Here is an 18,326-nt window from a genome sequence, read left to right as displayed (position 1 = left end):
AAATGTGGTGTGAAGAAATGTAGACTGTGCTGGTTCTACTAGGTGGGGCGGCCATGGGAAACATCCTTCCCTTCTCTGGTCTGAGATTAAAATTCTGTGCTAGTACAAGAGAAAGCTTTGAGGCTCAGAGGTACAGCTCTGAAGAAGATGATGTCTGGTTTAGTGGACAGAACAAAGGAATGGTCTTTCCGTAAAATTTTCAGGTTTGGGAGTATTCCACCAACTTTAAAAAAATAATTTGTGTCTCTTTCAGTTTTCCCATTTTACACAAAAAGTAAAATAAATAAATAAATAAATAAATAAATAAATAAATAAATATTTAAAAAATAAAAAAAAGGAAAAGGAAAACACACATTTGCCCTCCGCCTCACACGCAGAGACAGACACATGTAGAGGGAAGATGATGTGAAGACAAAGACAGAAAACCAGCAACAGGCCAAGGAGGGGCCTGAAACAGATCCTCTCTCCCGCCCTCAGAAGGAAGCTACCCTGTCAACACCCAGACTCCTGGCCTGTGGGCCTCCAGGCCTCAGACCCGGGAGATAATACATTTCCACTGCCTAAACTGCGGGTTGGTGGCTCTTGGTCATGGCGGCCGGGGCAAGCCAATTCTGTGAACAGTTCACCAAACAAAGGCTGAAATAATTTAGTGGCTGTGTAAGATTTTCTTCATTTCTCTAAAGATATGACAAATCTGTCAACTCTCTTCATCAGTAAGAACTAGGGATCCCTGGGTGGCGCAGCGGTATGGCGCCTGCCTGTGGCCCAGGGCGCGATCCTGGAGACCCGGGATCGAATCCCACGTCGGGCTCCCTGCATAGAGCCTGCTTCTCCCTCTGCCTGTGTCTCTGCCTCTCTCTCTCTCTCTCTCTCTGTGACTATCATGAATAAATAAATAAAATCTTAAAAAAAAAAAAAAAAGAACTAGGGTCATCCGATGCAACTTTTAAGAATCATTTGGAAACAGTTGTCTAATTCCCAGTAAGGAAACATCCAGCCTGCCGTCCTCAACAAGGAAGAGAAGGCACTCCCCTGTAAATTTCCAAGCAAAAACGAGCTCAGTGGCAGGGATAGGAAATGTTCCATCGTATTTTGGGGAGCATTATGTTCTGGTCTCCTCGCTTGCACTGTGACAACCCTCTCATCAAGCAAAGCCGCGCACAGAATCAACGGTCTGGCTGAGGTCCTCCAAGTCATGAATGGAAATGCTGACTGACAGACGGGTTCCCAAAGAGCCCATCACAAAGACAGACTTGTCTCCTAGAACCCTGGGCCCTACTGAGCTTCCCGCGGAAACCCTGTAAGAATGTATCATGACAGACGAATAATGACAGGAAACAGTCTGAGAGAGGCAACGATGGAATCTGAACACCGGAGTCGGGTGAGAAGGGAGGGTGTTCAAGGTTACACGAGGAAGGAAAGGTCACCTTGAGGCCACTATAGCTCACACAGGCTGCTCCAGCGTGCGGCCACACCGGCACGCCGCGTTGGAAGGAAGGAAGCTTAATTTGAGAAAATTCTAAGAACAGCGATCACTGCAAGGTAATAACGGGCTTGTTTTTTGTCGTTGTTGTTATTTTGTTTTTTGCTTTTGTAACGTATATGAACTGGTCTAACTCCAGAGATGACGTATCTTGCTAAAGGCCCAAATCTCCGAAGGAGGATTTGGAGCTTGGGGTCCTGGCCTTGTATCTCATTGCTCTTTGCACCGTGCACCCTGGTTCCTTCCCCAGGGTTGTAGCTCTGCAGATCACAGGGCCATGCCGTTTGGGAGTCTTCCTCAGAGGGTAAAGGTGCGAGCATGCTCACTCAACAAAGGCTTATTAGACATTTATCCTATTCCAGACACTCTTCTTGGGGCTGGGCACACAGCAGAGGCTACAACAGATACAGGCAAAAACAAGCAAGGGAGGCAACCAGAACTCTTTGTGAGGTTCACATCCTAGAAGCGGAAGACTGACTGCAAGCAGAACATACAAGAGAGAAGCAAATTAATCAGTAATGAGGTGACATTAATACATCGTACAAGGTGATTGGTGCTCGCACTGAGGACACAGCTCGGTGGGGATGACGGGGCACAGGGGCAAGGATGGATAACTGGGAAGGAGCCGCCCCTGAGAAGAGGGACTGCACCACGTGACCATGCGGAGGAAGAGCCAGGTGTGCCCGGACAATCGAAGAACAGCAAGGGGGCCAGCGTGTGGAAGGGAGGACACAGAGGTCAGGAGGTTCCCACCTCTCTGGAGGGCACGGGGCATTGGACCGCAGGCCCGGGAGGGCTTCTGCTTTCATCCTGACTTACTACTGGAGCGCTACGGATGGAACGCTGACACGACTGCACCTCTCTGGCAGGATGACTCCGGCGAGGCTGGGAAGAGGTCACGGATCGTGGGGGAGCAAAGACAGAAAGAGGGAGACTGGTGAGGAGGCTGCAGCAGTAGCCCTGGTGGGAGAGGACGGCGGCTCAGACCCGAGCGCGGGTGCTGCTGGTGCAGCAGGGAAACAGCCCGAATCCCTACACGTCTTTAAAGTACACTCAATAGGCTCTTCAACAGATTAGACGTGGAGTGTGTTGGAGGGAAGCCAAGCGTGGCTCGCAGAACAGCCATCCTGACACCCGTACGGGGCCTCCTAGAGATGTCACTAGACGTTAGTTGGGCGGGTTTCATGCTTTGCTTCCAGACCTTAAAACCAACACCTGCTAAGCCTGGGAGACATGACTTCCACAAGAATTTAGAGGACGAAGGAATAAAGGGACGAAGCTGTGACTGGTACAGGTGGACCGCGAGCTCACAGGGAGGACGCCGAGGGTACCGGTGCCTGAGGAACATCTCCAGACACAAGACACCACGGAGAGAAAACGCGGTCCGGGAGACAACATAGTTGAATTTGGAATTTTGAATATGAAGATCTTACTAAAAGTAAAGTAACAGGGCAAATCCACATGGGTGGTCCGGCTATGAACACGACCAAAAGCACAATCTACAAAATGGATGTAGCATGTGTTTATCTCTAAAAACATCTTATCATTTCTCACGGGTAATGACGACACGACTTCTTTCCAAAGCCAGGACGGCGGCTGCTGGGGGGCGTCTGGATCTGCTCAGCGACTGAAAATCAGGTGAGCCTTGTCCGCGAAGACGCTGGGACTTTAGGAGTCACGAGACTCTCACTCTGAGTAACCAGTGATAGGTCAGCGGAGAAGGGGAAGGGAACCTTCTTCTTTTGAACAAGGATCCGAAACAAGGACGCGGAACGTCAGGCCTTCGCGGGTCTTAAAGGGCACCCGGCCGGGGCACGGCGGCGCCTCATGGGGAAAGGCCGTCCAGGCCCGGCGCTCGGCTTCGTGGGCGCCAACGACACCCCCGCGGGGCTCTGGGCTGGCCGGGCCTCGAGGCGACGCGGTGGCCGGGGCGCCGGGACCCAAGGGCCTCGTGAGGAGGCGCTGGCGGGCCCAGGGCTTCTGTAGGGCCGGTGACAGGTGCCCCCGCGTCCTCAGGCCAGGTTACCCGCAGGAGCCGTAGGGCCGATTCCCCCTGCCCTGAGGAGCCGACCCGGGTGTCAGACCCGCAGGGCTCTCCAGCGACAGCGGTAGTGCTGATGACGATGTTCAGTGACTTTAATCTTGGCGCTGGTAACGTGGCGTTTGAAAGTGAAATAAAGGGAGCTAATTCCACACTACTAAAATAAAGCGTTGCTGGCTCCTATGGGCTACGCACCCGCACGCTGGTAAGGAGGGCGCGTGACCGGCTGCGCACGGGCCGGACCCGCAACCCCAGCATCACGGCCTGGGCCGACACCGGGAGTTGGATCCCTGGCCACCGGGTCACCCGGGCCCCACCACCCCACATTAAAAAAAAAAAGCGTCTAGGCCCCGGCTGTGGAACATCGTAGGATGGTGCGGACGTGTCCAGGGCGTCGGATCTTGTATGAAAACACCTTTACGCGAACGACCAAGGCTGCCTCTGGGACTAGGCGCACAGCGAGCCCGCCTCCCCCCCAAGCCCTGCCAGGCCGCCCGGAGGGCCGCGGGCCACTTACTTCATCTTTAAACACCTTTCCGTGCTCTTCACACCCGGGTAAGCTCTGTATGAATTCTGACACCTGTCGAAAGTCAGATAAGAATTCCAGTTTCAGAAAAAAGTCGGAACCTAAGTGCTACAGGCCCAGAACACTCAAGCTACAGGTTTCAGCTGCTTCTCTCTGAGCAGTTCCCCGTCTTCCAGGAAACTAGGCCCCCTGCCCGCCCCCGTCCCCTCATCCCTGTCCCCCCATCCCTGTCCCCCTGTGCCCCCATCCCCATACCCCCATCCTCATCCCCCATCCCCGTCCCCCCATCCCCACCCCCCCCTGCCCCTGAAGCCAGGCTCTCTCCCCGTGCAGGGCAGACGTACCTCGTCGGTGCTCCACTTGGAGACCTTACTGGCGGGAATCCCGGCCACGGTGGGGAGCAGTTTGCTCTGCTGCTCCCAGCGCAGCGGCAGGCACGGGATCGGGGACTTGAAGGACAGAAAGACGGCTGATCGACGCTGCGCCTGCTGTGCGCTCGGCTCCTCCCGGGCACCTGGTGACGCAAACACCGGATGCCGTCACTGTCACTGGCTGAGAGGCAGCAGCGGCAGCAGAGCCCCCACCGTGTGTCCCCGACTCCTACCCGCCCCCCTCTACCCACGAAGGAAATGCTGCTCCTGGTGCGCACGGCCTCCGCCCTGGTCCTGGAGGTGACCGGCCATGCTGCTGGCCCCATGGCGACACCTCCTCCCCTCATCGCAGCCCTGCCTCCTTCCAGCCCCCCCTCGCCCACCGCACTTCCTGGGCAGCACCCGAGCCTCTGCGCCCACTCAGGGTATGGAGCCCTTGCAGCGACACCAGGCGGCGGGCAGGCCCATGCTCCGTCACTCCTGTACCTGTGCATGTCACAATCACAGCCACAGCCTTCCGTGCACCTGCCGGGCCTTCTGCACCCAAACCTATTTAACTGCTGTCCTCCCCCAAATAGCCAATTTTTAGCAAATGATTTTACGTCACTGGGACTCATTTGTCGACGATCCTCTCCTTAAGGTCCTCTAGGACGTAAACCCTTTCTGGAAACTACCTCCTCAAAGCCACCAGAAGAAAGGCCCCCCCCTGCACTGATGCCCCTCCACTCCCAGGCCCGCTCACTGCTCCGGTGATCCTTTGAGTCTGGGCTTTCGTGATCTCCGAGAAAATTTTAAGCTACTTTGTATCTCTAAAAATATTTTAGGGGATCCCTGGGTGGCTCAGTGGTTTAGCGCCTGCCTTTGGCCCAGGGCGTGATCCTGGAGTCCCTGGGCCTGCATGGGCTCCCCGCATGGGGCCTGCCTCTCCCTCTGCCTGTGTCTCTGCCTCTCTCTCTGTGTGTCTCTCATGAATAAATAAATACAATCTTAAAAAATAAAATAAAATAAAATAAAAATATTTTATGGGGTTTTTTTGTTGTTGTTTTTTTAAAAGTTAAAAATTGCTTTTTTTATTCCTGGTATCACTACCGCAATTTACAGGGCAAAATGCCTGATGTAATGAAAAGATAAAGACAAAGCTATAGGAACGTCCACCCACGGATGCTACGCTGCATTAACCAAGAGCTGCACCTTCTGCAAACCGTGGCTGCGACGGTCCCGAACAAGGGTTCCTGTTGAGGCCGCAGTAACTTTTCTGACTATGGGTCATCGTCCCTCCTGTGGCGGATTTTTACAGTTCCTCTAATGCGTTCGGGGCGACCGCCTCAAAGTAACCTGCTTCTTTCCTGACAACCCCTCGCTCTCTCTCCTGATAAGAACTGCAGCCCTTTCCTTCTGAATTTTTTTTAGAACCTTCTGCTACCATATCCACCTCCAGATCCACCACCACCACCACCACCACCAGAGGGACTGCCCGAGCTTCTTCCACCAAAACTGCCCCCCTTCGTGGGTCCATAATTTGATGGCTGTTGTCCACTGTAATTTCCAAGATCTTTATAGTTCCCACCACCTCCAAAATTTCCTCCTTCAGCGTAACCATCATATCCCTCCACCAGCACCTCCGCATCCGTGGTTTCCATATCCTGCTCCACCACTACCAGAGCCTCCTCTACTGCTATAACCAGGACCACCACTATAGATGCCTCCGTCCCCTCCAAAATACTGTACCCACCATCACCTCCTCCATAACTACCTCTGCTGCCACCACCTCCACCACCATAGCCTCCTCTTCCACCAACGTTTCCACCACGGCCAACATTGTCCACCACCTCCCAAGTTTCCTCCACGACCCATGAAGTTGCCAGATCCACCTCCGTCCGCGACCTCTTTGTGACCCAGCAGACCGCATCTCTTGCTTAGCAAGGGCCTTTTTCACCTCACAACTATGCCCATTAATAGTGTGGTATTTCCGAACAACAATTTTATCAACTGTCTCATGATCATCAAAAGTCACAAAAGCAAATCCTCTCTTTCTTCCACTCTGCCTGTCTTCCGTAACTCCTATGGTTTCAATTTTGCCATGCTTTTTAAAGTAGTCTCTCAAATTATATTCTTCTGTGTCTTCTTTAGTATCAACAAACATTTTCTTCACTGTTAGATGGGCACCAGGCTTTATAGAACCCTCCCTAGAAACGTTCTCTTGGGTTCCACCACACGCCATCAAGCTTGTGTGGCTGGCACACATTGCTGCATGCACCCCTTCAACTCAAGAGTAAGTCACAAAACCCAAACCCCTGGAACATTGGGGGCCTCTCATTACCACACAACCTGTAAGTGTGCCCCACTTTTAAAAATGTTCTCTTAAACTATCATCCGTAGTTTCAAAGCTCAAACCACCAATAAACAGTCTTCTCAACTGCTCTGGTTCCTTTGGATCATGGCCCTCCATTTTGAGACCGGACTCACCTCTTCCAACTCGAGTTCAATATGGGACCCAAGGTTTTTTTTTTTCTCTTTAAAGAGTTAAGATTCACAGAAAAGTGGACAAATCATTAAATGTCCAGCTCAAAGAATTCTCACAAAGTGAACACACCCACAGACCCAACACTGGGATCTAGAGACAACATGGCAGCACTCCCAGCCCTCTAATCGCACCCCGGCCGGCCAGGGCGACCCCTTCCTGACCTCCAGCACCACAGGGTCTTTACAGCCTGCTTCTGACTTACATTTCAATGAAAACCTTGGTGTTTGGCTTTTCTCACTCAACAGCACGTGTGTGGGATTCCTCCGCATTGCTTGCTCTTGCAGGTGTAGCTCACTTGCTCGTTGCTGTATGGTTCTTCACTGTTCTGGATATTCCACAATTAATTTGGAATGAAGGGGACATTTGCTGCCCCCAACCGTGTTCCTAAGAACATTCTTGCACACGCCCTTTCTTGAGCTCATGGATGTGTTCTGTTGTGTATACAGACCGTGGAGGGGATATGAGGTTGCAGAGTGTGTGGATATCCAGCAACAGCAGATCCTGCCAGTTTTCCAAAACAGTTGTGCAATATGCACCCAGTAATAGTGTAAGAGTATTATAAATGCTTTATAGCCTCATAACATGTGCTGTTGTCTATCTTTTTAATTTCAGCCATGTTGGTGAATTTGCTGTGGTATCACATTGTGCTCAGGATTGTCTCTGTCCGGTGACTAATGAAGTGGACAACCTTTTACCGTGCTCAACTGGCCATGTGGGAACCTCTTTTGTGAAATACTTATGTTTTATGCCCATTTTTTTCCATTTGGTCATCTCGCCCTTTTCCTACTGATTTGTAGAAGTCATCTAGATACACTGTGGACAGGAATTCTTTGTTGGAAATAGGTATTATTAATATTTCCCAGTCTTGACTTCCTTTTTACTCTCTTAATACAGTCTTTTGGCAAACAGCTCTTAATTGTGATAAAGTTGAACTTACTTTTTTTCTTTTAAGGTTAGTGCCTTGTCTACTGAAGAAATTTTTGCTTATCCCAAGGTCCTAAAGTTAGTCTTCTCTGCTTTCCCCTAAGTACTTGATGTTTTACCCTCACAATCCATCTGAAATTTATTTTTGTATGGTGGGAGGTAAGAATCGACATTCCTGATGTTTTTTCCCACATGAATTCCTAATTCCCCGAACATGATTTATTGAAAAGGCCACTTTTTCCCCACTTGACTACGATGCCAGCTTTAACATGAATATAAACATGATTCTCCATTCTGTTCCCCTGGTCTCTTTACACCAACCTACAGGTTTTAATTACTATCACTTTGTAAGTGTCCTGACGTCTGTGGTCTAGTTCTTCAAGATTGCCTTGGCTAGCCTTAACTCTTTGCATTTCCATATAAAATTTAGAATCAGTTTGTTAAAAAACGCTAGGATTTAGATGGAGATTACTGCTGAGTATACATCAATTTGGTTCTGAGAAATGACATCCTCACAACATCCAGTCTTACAAGCCAAGAACAAGGGATATGGCTCCATTTCTTTGGGATGGCTTCACTATTTCCCTTTAATCTTTTGTCATTTTCATGCAGAGGTCTCACACATCTTTTGTTAAATTTATTCCTATGTACCCAAAGTTTTCTGCTGCTACTATAAATGACATAGTTTCTTAAAAAAATATTTTCTACTGTTCTATTGTGGTTCTTTAATAACTTCTCTTAAGCTAGCCTAATCTGAATTTTGCTCTGAATATTAGACAGTAACTTAGAAGTAACTATTAGAAAAAAATATCTATTTTATTGGAGCTAACATGCACTGGTCCTGGCTCTACCTGAGTGAGCTCATACAGAAAAATCTATCTGTTCCACATGAAACATTTCAACTCTTCGAATATTTTTTAAAAATCCATCATGGTGCCTCTTTCCCCATTTCATTCAGTGAATATCATATAACTGGTTATAAGGTTTCAGGCCCTCATCCTGTTTTTTTTTTTTTTTCCTCATCCTGTTTTACTTGATATCTGTTATGAGCCAAATGTATAAACCTGTAGCAGTTTGTTTGTATTCTTTTATTCTTTTTAAATTCCCATAGAGTTCAAGATGTTTTTGTTTAGCATAAATATGGAGTAACTTAAAAAAACACTCCTTAATCTCAGATATTTCCAAGAGTTTAGCAATTATTTGAAATATAATATTTGTAAATCTTTCATGAGGCAGGCTAATATGAAATGGTGAGATTTCCAGCTCCACAGGAGTGTGAAACCATACAGCCTACTTTATGGCTCGTACCCTGATTTCTTGCCACAAAAGTGCCAGTCTTGTATAATAAACCTACCACTTTGGACAACTGTTTCTGTTTTATTAACATTTGCCAGTGTTCCCTGCTTCACCTTGGTTCCATTCTATTTCCTGCTAAAGCTGTCTTATTCAGCTCATTTCTAACATTGCTACATCGTTATTCTTTAGAAAAACAACTGAGCCATTCTAAAGAAATGACTAAAAACCCTAAAGCTTCCATATTTCTGGACATGTGCCTTCTACATGTCTTTGAAGCTGATGCTATAAACAGGCCAAGACATATACACCATTCTAAAACTAATATGAACTTCACATCTTTCACTTATGACTTTCCTTCCTTTTGCTGATTCTCTCGTGCCAATTGATGGATGTCCTGGGGCCCAATGGCGTTTACTGATAAATGGGGCAAATGTAGTGTCTCCCAGCCACAGAACATCCCCTTTGGAAAATAATAGCGTGTCAGCTATGATCCCAATCCAAAAATACAGAGAAAAACAACTTCACTTGAGTGAATGTGTATCTGAGTCCTTGAACTGCACAGAAATGTGACTCCAGGTTTTTATTTTAACATGTGGTCAAACTAAAATAAAATGCTCAAGTAGCTGGCTCAGTGCCAAGGGTAAGGAATATAGGTTTGAATGTGTACAATGTGCTTCATAAAACAAAGCCTTTGTTCGGGAAGACATTGCTGCCACCTTCTTTTTATTAGGGTCATTCTTAACTGCCGTCCCCTCAAACTATCTATCTACATGAAAAATAACACTTTTATGGGATTTTTCTCTATGTTTTGAAATTCCCTGAAATGAAAATTTACCAAAGACCTTTCCCTCTCCCCTCTGGTTTCCGGTTTGGTGCTTCCACGGCTCATTGGGGCTACTCACACAACTATCCGGGGATGATTTCCAAGCCTAGTTCTTACTGATCCTTGCAAAAGTAAAATATGATTAAGAAACTTTATACTTTGCAGACTTCCTTGAAATGAAGTTCAATAATTAATAATGAAGTAATCCCAAGTAGAAACCTGTAAATGCGAATTTGCCCACTATGATTGTCAATTCTGGTTGAGAGCACAGGTATTAAAATTCTTGATTTGGCTTAAGGTAGGAAAAAGTGAAGTGGGAGATCTACCCTTGTAAGAAGACATTTCTGATAAAGGTGACCCTGAAAGAAATATCCTCCGTTTCACACAGAATCAAGACAATAAATCTTCAGTATAGGGAAGATCATCTAAATCAAGCATGAAGTCTTCTAGTTCAAAGAGACATCCTCACCACCATGGAGCACCACCAGGAAGCACCTGCTTCCTGTGGGACCATTCCATTAAGACCCAGTAGAACCACTGCATGGTACAATGACCACCCAGGGCAAGTCCTAGAGAAGAAAAAGAAGTACTCACTCTCCACTACTTTCACACTTGGATCTCATTCTGACGGGGGTTCCTATTTCCAAGTCTGAAAATACTAAAGCAATAAAAGCCAACTGTTACCACTGACCTCTTGTCTGACATGCCTATGCCTTTAAGCCAGTGACAGACGTGAGACCAAATTCTCCAACTGCCTTGTTTCATTTTAGTTTCCAAACAGTGCTAGGAGGCAACCATCCCTAAGGTGAGGAAACCGAAGTCTGACATGCCCAAAGCCACACGTGAGACTGGGGCAGCATCACACCGTGACCCTGGATCTTTGGCCTCCTACAGAGTAGAGGGTCATGGTCTCTCTCTCTCTCTCTCTGTTCTCTCATGAATAAATAAAATCTTAGAAAAAAAAAAAAAAAAAAAAAGAGGGTGAGCCTGAGAGTCTGATAAACGTGGATTCAAATTTCTGCTCCGCCACTGACTAGCTCTAGTATCTTGGTGAAATCAAGATAACAAGATTGTTGTCAGGATCACATGATATTTTTAAGATGCTTATCCCAGGGTCTGACATATAGTAAAGACTCAGCAAATGAGGGAAATTATTTCTAATTTTTAAAAATATTTTATTTATTTATTCATGATTGACACAGAGAGAGAAGGAGTGAGGGAGGGAGAGAGAGAGAGAGAGAGGCAGAGACACAGGCAGAGGGAGAAGCAGGCTCCATGCAGGGAGCCTGACATGGGACTGGATCCCGGGTCTCCAGGATCACACCCTGGGCCAAAGGTAGGTGCTAAACTGCTGAGCCACCCAGGGATCTCCATAAATTATTTCTAATTTTGAAAGAAAGGCATATCACTGAGAGTATACTGGATATGGAAATCAAAAATGAAAAGGAGTCAATACCTTTTCAATACCTTTCCAATATGCTCTTAATGTAAAAAGAACAAGGACAGAAGAAATGGAATACATCTGTCAACCAAAAAAAAAAAAAAAGAAAAATGTTTTAATGGAGTTACTAATGGCTGACTAAATATAAAAAGATGAACAATAACAGTGATTGGGTAAGATAAATGAATCACAGCATCAAGGAATGGAGATAAAATTAGCTTCAAGATACTTAACTCAGGCTGAAAGATACTCGAGGATCATTTCAAGGTTAACAACCAAGAAAATAAAAAAATAAACCACCCCACAATTGCTATGGAGGCAAAAAAGCAAGCTTGATTTTTCAAGTGAAAATCTAGCACGTTACAGAATAGAATTCAATTCTTGCTGCACATCAGCTGCCCATGAGAAAGCATGCTTGCAGGAGAGAAAACAAAATTATACCTTTCCCAGGAGTACAAGAGTTTAAACTTGAAGGCCAACTTATAGAATCCTTAATTAATAGGCTCCCCTACAATGATAGGAATCAGTTATTTTATTTTTCAGGTAAAAAAGATAGAAGTTGTTGTCATTAAAAAAAAAAAAAAAAAAAAAAAAGGAAGAAGAAGGAAGGAGAAAAAGTAATAAATCATATTCAGTAGTCCCCAAAGGTCAAATTCAGTTGCATGGAGAGAATCATAAAAAAAAAAAAAAAAAGGCTCATAATTATACATATTGCATGGAATTAACTTGAATTAACTAAAGAAACAGAGGAAGAGGGAGAGGCTTTTTTTCAGGAGGAAGTTTTGTTTTTAAATACTGATCTGATCCATGACTCCAAGCAAAATGGTTCTCATGGACCTACTAGAGTCTTAAATCCTACTGGCATTTTAAAGAAAGTTTAAATGCAAAGAAGGGTGGCTTCTTTGCAGTCTCCTCTACCCTAAATAATATACAAACTGCAAGGGGCTTTCTCGTCTACCTTCCCAGCCCCCCAAGCCAGGCTAGATTTGCGAAGGGCTCCTTCCACCCCTGGGTGGATGTTACTGTGAATGATCACTGGTGAGCATTTACCAGGCTCAAGGATGCAGACCTAGAGTGGAGTCTCTCTACCTGGACTCCAAGCTCAGGTTAGCAGACCCAAATGGGACTGTTGGGGCATAAGTGTTCTTCACAAAGACCCGGGAAAAATCCTTGAATGCAGAAATGTTAAAATAGAAAACAGTCACCATGGGGCCTCTGATGAAAAGTTCTACAAAACATCAGAAGAGGAGCACTGATTTATCGACAGAAGAATTTCATGGTTTTAGTGAGGCCCGAGGGGGCAGGATCTCTAGAAAACAAAAACACGCTGTGAAAGAGAACAAGCCAACGTAGGAAAGTGAAGGGAAATAAAAATCACGGCTGTGAAAGTTCAAGGCAGTCAGTAGTAGACTTGACACAGCAAGAAGCTGAGGAAGATATTTCAGCTTGAGGTATATGCCTAGAACATCAAAAATATATAAAAATTGTTAAAATACTAAAATACTGGAGTGCCTGAGAGGCTCAGTTGGTTAAGAGTTTGACTCTTGATTTGGGCGCAGGTCATGATCTCGGGGTTATGACACTGAGTCCGCATGGGGCTCTAAGCTACGCGTAGAGCCTGTGTAAAGATTCGTTCTTTCCCTTTCCCTCTGCCCCTCACCTGCATGCTTGTTCTCTTTTTCTCTCCGAAGAAGAAGAAGAAGAAGAAGAAGAAGAAGAAGAAGAAGAAGAAGAAGAAGAAGAAGAAGAAAAAGAAAGCTAAAATACTTCCATGTTGGTTGGTATGATGATGCCCCCTACATCCCGCTCCCACCCTCCCCAAGGCAGCCAGGCCCTTACTGGACTTCCATAAGGTCCGACAATTAAAAGTAATTCTTGGCATAGCAGAGAGCTTCCAAAACTCTCCTTCAGCACTAAGACCAGTGTTGATTTTGTCTTGTGCAAGGTTGGATGCCAAACCCATTGTTAAATATTTTGAATATAAACATAATCCCTTGGCTCTAACTCAAGAATAATAAGTATTACCAGTCATCAAGAGAACAGAGCATAAGTAATAAATTATAACTGAAAGAGGTTTCCTGGGTTTAAAGACCAGTTGACAATCATAGCATGATTGAAATTAGTTTTATGAAATTTTATTTATTTTTAAAGATTTTATTTATTTATTTGAGAGAGGGAGAGAGAAAGAGAGAGATCGCATGCATGCACCTGTGCATGCACATGTAAGGAGGCAGGAGCAGAGGGAGAGAAAGGAGGAGACTTCCCTTTGAGGAGGGAGTCAGACTTGGGGCTCGATCCCAGAACCCTGGGATCATGACCTGAGCTGAAGACAGACACTTAACCTACTGAGCCTCCCAGGTGCCCTGTTTTATGAAAGTTTTATATAAAATGTTTCCAAACTTTGATAATGAAGGAAACTTATCAAATTCATTTTAAGAGGCTAAAAATGGATGAGATATTAATAGTCAAGTCTCACAAACATATGTGCAAAAATTCTCAGAGCAACTTATTTTGTGAGGCTCTCTCTCACTGATAAAAAATAAGACTGTAAATAATATATGGATACTGAACTATAGGTTTTGTAGGTGTGAACAATAATTAAGAGTCATATATGAATCCTAATTATGTTTCTGGAGAGAATAAAACAGAAAAACTCAGGCAATTCAAATTGAGACCAACAGGACAAAAATAAAAGATGAAGAACACCGTGCATATATGTTAATCAAGCCAAATTCTCTATTAAGAGAATAATAATTGTCCAGATCATTTCCAGAAAAAAATGATCAAAATCTGCTCAGCAAATCAAATAAAAGGTTAAATGAATCACTAAGTTCGGAAGAGACTGAAAAGTTGGGCAAATTATTACTCCCTCCAAAAGTTCAGAGTCTAGAGGATTCTATTCTGAATCTGTCTGAATTCTCAAGGATGAGACAATCTCACGCAACACACACTTATTCTACAATCCTACTATTCTACTACTACCGCCCCCGGCTAACCCTTCAGCCACTGATGCGACCACATGACTACATTAATTTCACACAGGAGGCAACTGAGGCACAGAGCCGGCTGCAGAGCTGCAGAGCTGGAAGGGGTGGGGCCCTGGTGGGAACAAAGGCTGTGATCCTAACTACCATTCACAAGGAAAGCCCCAACCTTTGTCTAGGAATCCAGGACACCTGGATGACAACACTGTCAGAAAGTAAATGCTTTTTTCTTTCTTTCTAAATGGCCAGAAACATTTAAAATAATCAAACGCTTGCATGGCACTTCCTAGGAGCCAGGCTCCCTCTGAAACAACTTAGAAATGCACTTAATCGCCATGACAACCTGGGAAGGAGTTGCCCTCATTCTTTTGGGGAAGGAGCAGGAGCCCTGAGAGGTGTTCCGTGCAGTGTCCAGAATCACACACCTAGCAGGTGGCAGAGAAGGGATTCAAACCCTGGCCACCGCAGGGCTCAAATGCGGCATCGCACTAATAGAACACGAGAGGACGTAAGACAGCAGGGAATGTAGCCGTTGACATAATCACAAATTATTGCTTTCTAGAAATCAGATACGGAAATCAATGCATCGCTCATGGACTAGGTCACTGCAGGAAGTCATTAGGTGCCAATCTCAAATCTTATATAATAACCTAAGGCAAAAAAAAAACACATGAAAAAGCAAAGTGTCCACGGACAATCATTAAAGTCACAAGCAGGCTAACAATTTCTCATAAAAAATAGTAATTATGTGTGAATTACAAATATAATATATACTATGATTAACAGTCATTATGACTTCATTACATAGTTAGGCTTGTAGTGTCTTTTTAGCAAAAATGTCAGACAAGTTACTTCTCCAACACAACTTAAAACATTTCTCCCAAGGATTTTCTCTTCGTTCTGTGGTCTTAGACTAAGTCCTTATTAATTCCATTTGGATTTCAATACACGTGCTGAGGTGAGTTTTGAACATATGAAGCAAATGACATCATCAATACCAAAGAAAACATATCCCCAGAACCACATAGAATGTTACCCAAACCTTACTTACATATGATACTGCACAGATATGTGAAAGAGACTGTAAATACAGGTCACAGATGAATCCATATCATTATGGATTATATACTACAGTTGACCCTAGAACATTGCAGGGGTTATGGGCACAGACCCCTGTACAGTCAAAAATCTGGGTAGAACTTTTTTTTTTTAATCTGTGTAACTTTTGATTCCCCCCGAATGTAACTACCAATAGCCTATGGTTGACCAGAAGCCTTAGCAATAACCTAACCAGTTGATTAACAGATTTTATAAGTTATATGTATCAAATACTACATTCTTCAATAACGTAAGCTAGGGAAAAGAAAACGTCATTAAGAAAATCATAAATAAGAGAAAATGTAGAAGAGAACTTTAAGAAAATCATAAAGAAGAGAACTATACTGTATTTATCAGGGAAAAAAATAAATCTGTGTTGTGAGTGGACCCGCACAGTTCAAGTCCCCGCTGTTCAAGGTCAACTGTATATTTACCCTGAACAGTAAACTTTGATAGCCTGTGATAAAGGAATAAACCAACTAAATGAAGTTTATCTTTAATATAGGAGGGCTGCTATATTCTAGTCAAGTTCTGATTGCTGAGTATTAACAGTAACGTCCATCAATAATATGAGATTATTATGGCTACCTCTGGCTTCATGCGACGTCCTCATTTCGCTTTCTGTTCTCTCTTCAAAGTCTTCTTTGATGTCATCAGCATGCTGGTCCCTGAGAAAAACGGGTGTTTCAGTGTTTTGTAATAGATGCACGTTAACGGGTGGGTCAGCACTGCATCTCAGCAACTGCTGTATGTAAGTGATAGATCACGGAATCCTACTCCTGAAACTAGTATTATACTGTTTGCTAATTAACCGGAATTTAAATAAAAACATGGAATACTAAACCAAAAAAAACAAAATAAAAGCATGAGACCACTAAGATGTCGGAAAGGATTTTCAGTTCTACTAAGAAGCAACTCCTATTAATAACATCTATTAATACCCATTTTCATCATTACCAATTTTCATTTACAGTTCAGAAAGGAGATTTTTTTTAAAAGCTAAGAATGGTATTAAGGGGAACTCTTCTGGCAAATATAAGTATTGAATAACTTGACTTTAAACTGGGACATGTATTTATGAAGAATTTTACTTGGTTCCGTACTAAATTTAAGGTAAGAGCATATTTTCAAAGTCTAGACCATTTAATCAAGTAGCATATATATGACACTCAGTCCTGGGATTTGGGGTTGAGCCTGAGATTGGCCCAGAAGAATCCAACTCAATTCTAGGAAGCTTTTCCTGGCTTAATCAGGTCAAATGTGTAGGCTGAACTGATTCCAACTCTTTTTGACCAGGAATGACCTGATGCTAATCTAAACATGCCAAAAATGCTCTAAACTGGGATGGAATCATTGCAATCTTAATTTAGAGCTTTGCCCTTAAGTCAGGGACAAAAATGGTGCTAAAGGGAACCAAGCACAGACTAATTATATTTTCTTTAAAGCTAAATTCCAAATATCTAAAAATTTTTCAACCTAATTTTTCCATTTCCAGAGTTCCAAATACATTCCACTCTCCAATTTCCCGGGACCATCCAGGCCATGGTACCTGCCTTACACCCTTCAATGCTTTGTAATATTCTGTGTTTTTGATGTCCTGTTGTTTCTTATGGGTTATTACCTTTATAAACATACCCTGGGTTCCTTAAAGATCCAGATTATACTTCTACTGGTAAGTTTTAAGAAAAAGGCAAATACGTTTGAAACCAAATACCGCAACAACATATAAAGTTGTACAGTCCTAATTACAAAGGCACTAATTTATTCTGCATTTGAATGATGATAACTGAACACAACCACGCTAGCGCATAAGCATGCCATGAATACATGCTCAGTACTTTTTAGACCATTTCCAGGGACACATGTGAAATTTCACTGAGATCAGAGCTCTCTGGCCAAGTCCATACTAAAAACAACCTACAACACAAATGCTGAAGAAAACTTGCTTATTTGAGAACGAGGACGAATCATTTTTTATACAAAAAAAAACATACCTTTTCCCAAGAATAATCAATTAAATGACTATGGAAGCTCTTATTCCATTAAAAGTGGGGAGACAGAAGTATAGGAAAAAAGTAAGAATATTGCTGATAATTGGAGGAAACACATTAATTGAAAACTGTCTTCTCCGTAAAAACTGTGCTAAATTTGTAATTTTGGTAATTACAACATGCCAAAATCAGCTTATGTGATCTTCTGGATTTATTTTATATTAAATTCTTTGAGCCTGCAAATCTATCCCAGTAAGTATCGCGACCACTGAAAAAGGTTGTTTGGGGATGACTATCTTAATATTTATTAGAAAAAAAAATCATATAGTACAGTGGTATAACTTAAAACTGGCATTTCTCAGAGTCAAAAAAAATTTCCCAATTAGTTATTGCAGATTTCCTAAAAGCTTTAATGAATGATTGAAGGGGTGGTGGTGGTGGGGCGGGGAGACAAAGTAAGATCAAGGACTAAAATTAAGTCTCAGAACTTTCTAAATATTTACATTTTCATGATCAGAATTGTCCACTGATAACAGTTTTACATTTTTGTGGTCTTAATGAAGCACAGCATTCCTTTACAGTAAATTTTATTAAAATAAAAGTATAAGACTTAAGTAAGAGGAAAGTTCTATTTCATATGCCCAAATACAATGCCCTGATTTATTTTATGAAATGTAAGACAAGGACCATTTTCTATGAGAGAATGGAGACAGAGAAAAGAAAATAAGACCTCTGACCCAAAAAGTTTCTTCATGCCTGTATCTGTCATAATCCATCCCCAAAGAAGCAAAGTTCAGTTTCCATTTTCCCTACTTGGACTCATG

General features: G+C 43.7%; 1 protein-coding gene across 8 annotated transcripts in view; it reads right to left on the bottom strand.

The window, feature by feature from the left end:
* Positions 1-18,326, bottom strand: part of L3MBTL3 (L3MBTL histone methyl-lysine binding protein 3) — a 120,900-nt gene that overhangs the window by 1,486 nt on the left and 101,088 nt on the right. For all 8 annotated transcript variants that reach the window (XM_035707044.2, XM_035707071.2, XM_035707053.2 and 5 more), the window contains 3 exons: positions 16,100-16,179; positions 4,395-4,564; positions 4,042-4,104 (listed from right to left, as the gene is read on the bottom strand). In XM_035707044.2, the coding sequence (XP_035562937.1) occupies positions 4,042-4,104; positions 4,395-4,564; positions 16,100-16,179 (313 nt within the window). The remainder of the gene's footprint in view (positions 1-4,041; positions 4,105-4,394; positions 4,565-16,099; positions 16,180-18,326) is intronic.

This window comes from Canis lupus, chromosome 1 (genome assembly GCF_003254725.2).
Source record: "Canis lupus dingo isolate Sandy chromosome 1, ASM325472v2, whole genome shotgun sequence".
In the NCBI taxonomy this organism is placed as follows: Eukaryota; Metazoa; Chordata; class Mammalia; order Carnivora; family Canidae; genus Canis; species Canis lupus.
Note: the sequence above shows the minus strand (reverse complement) of the source record. Positions and strands in the feature narration are given on the sequence as shown.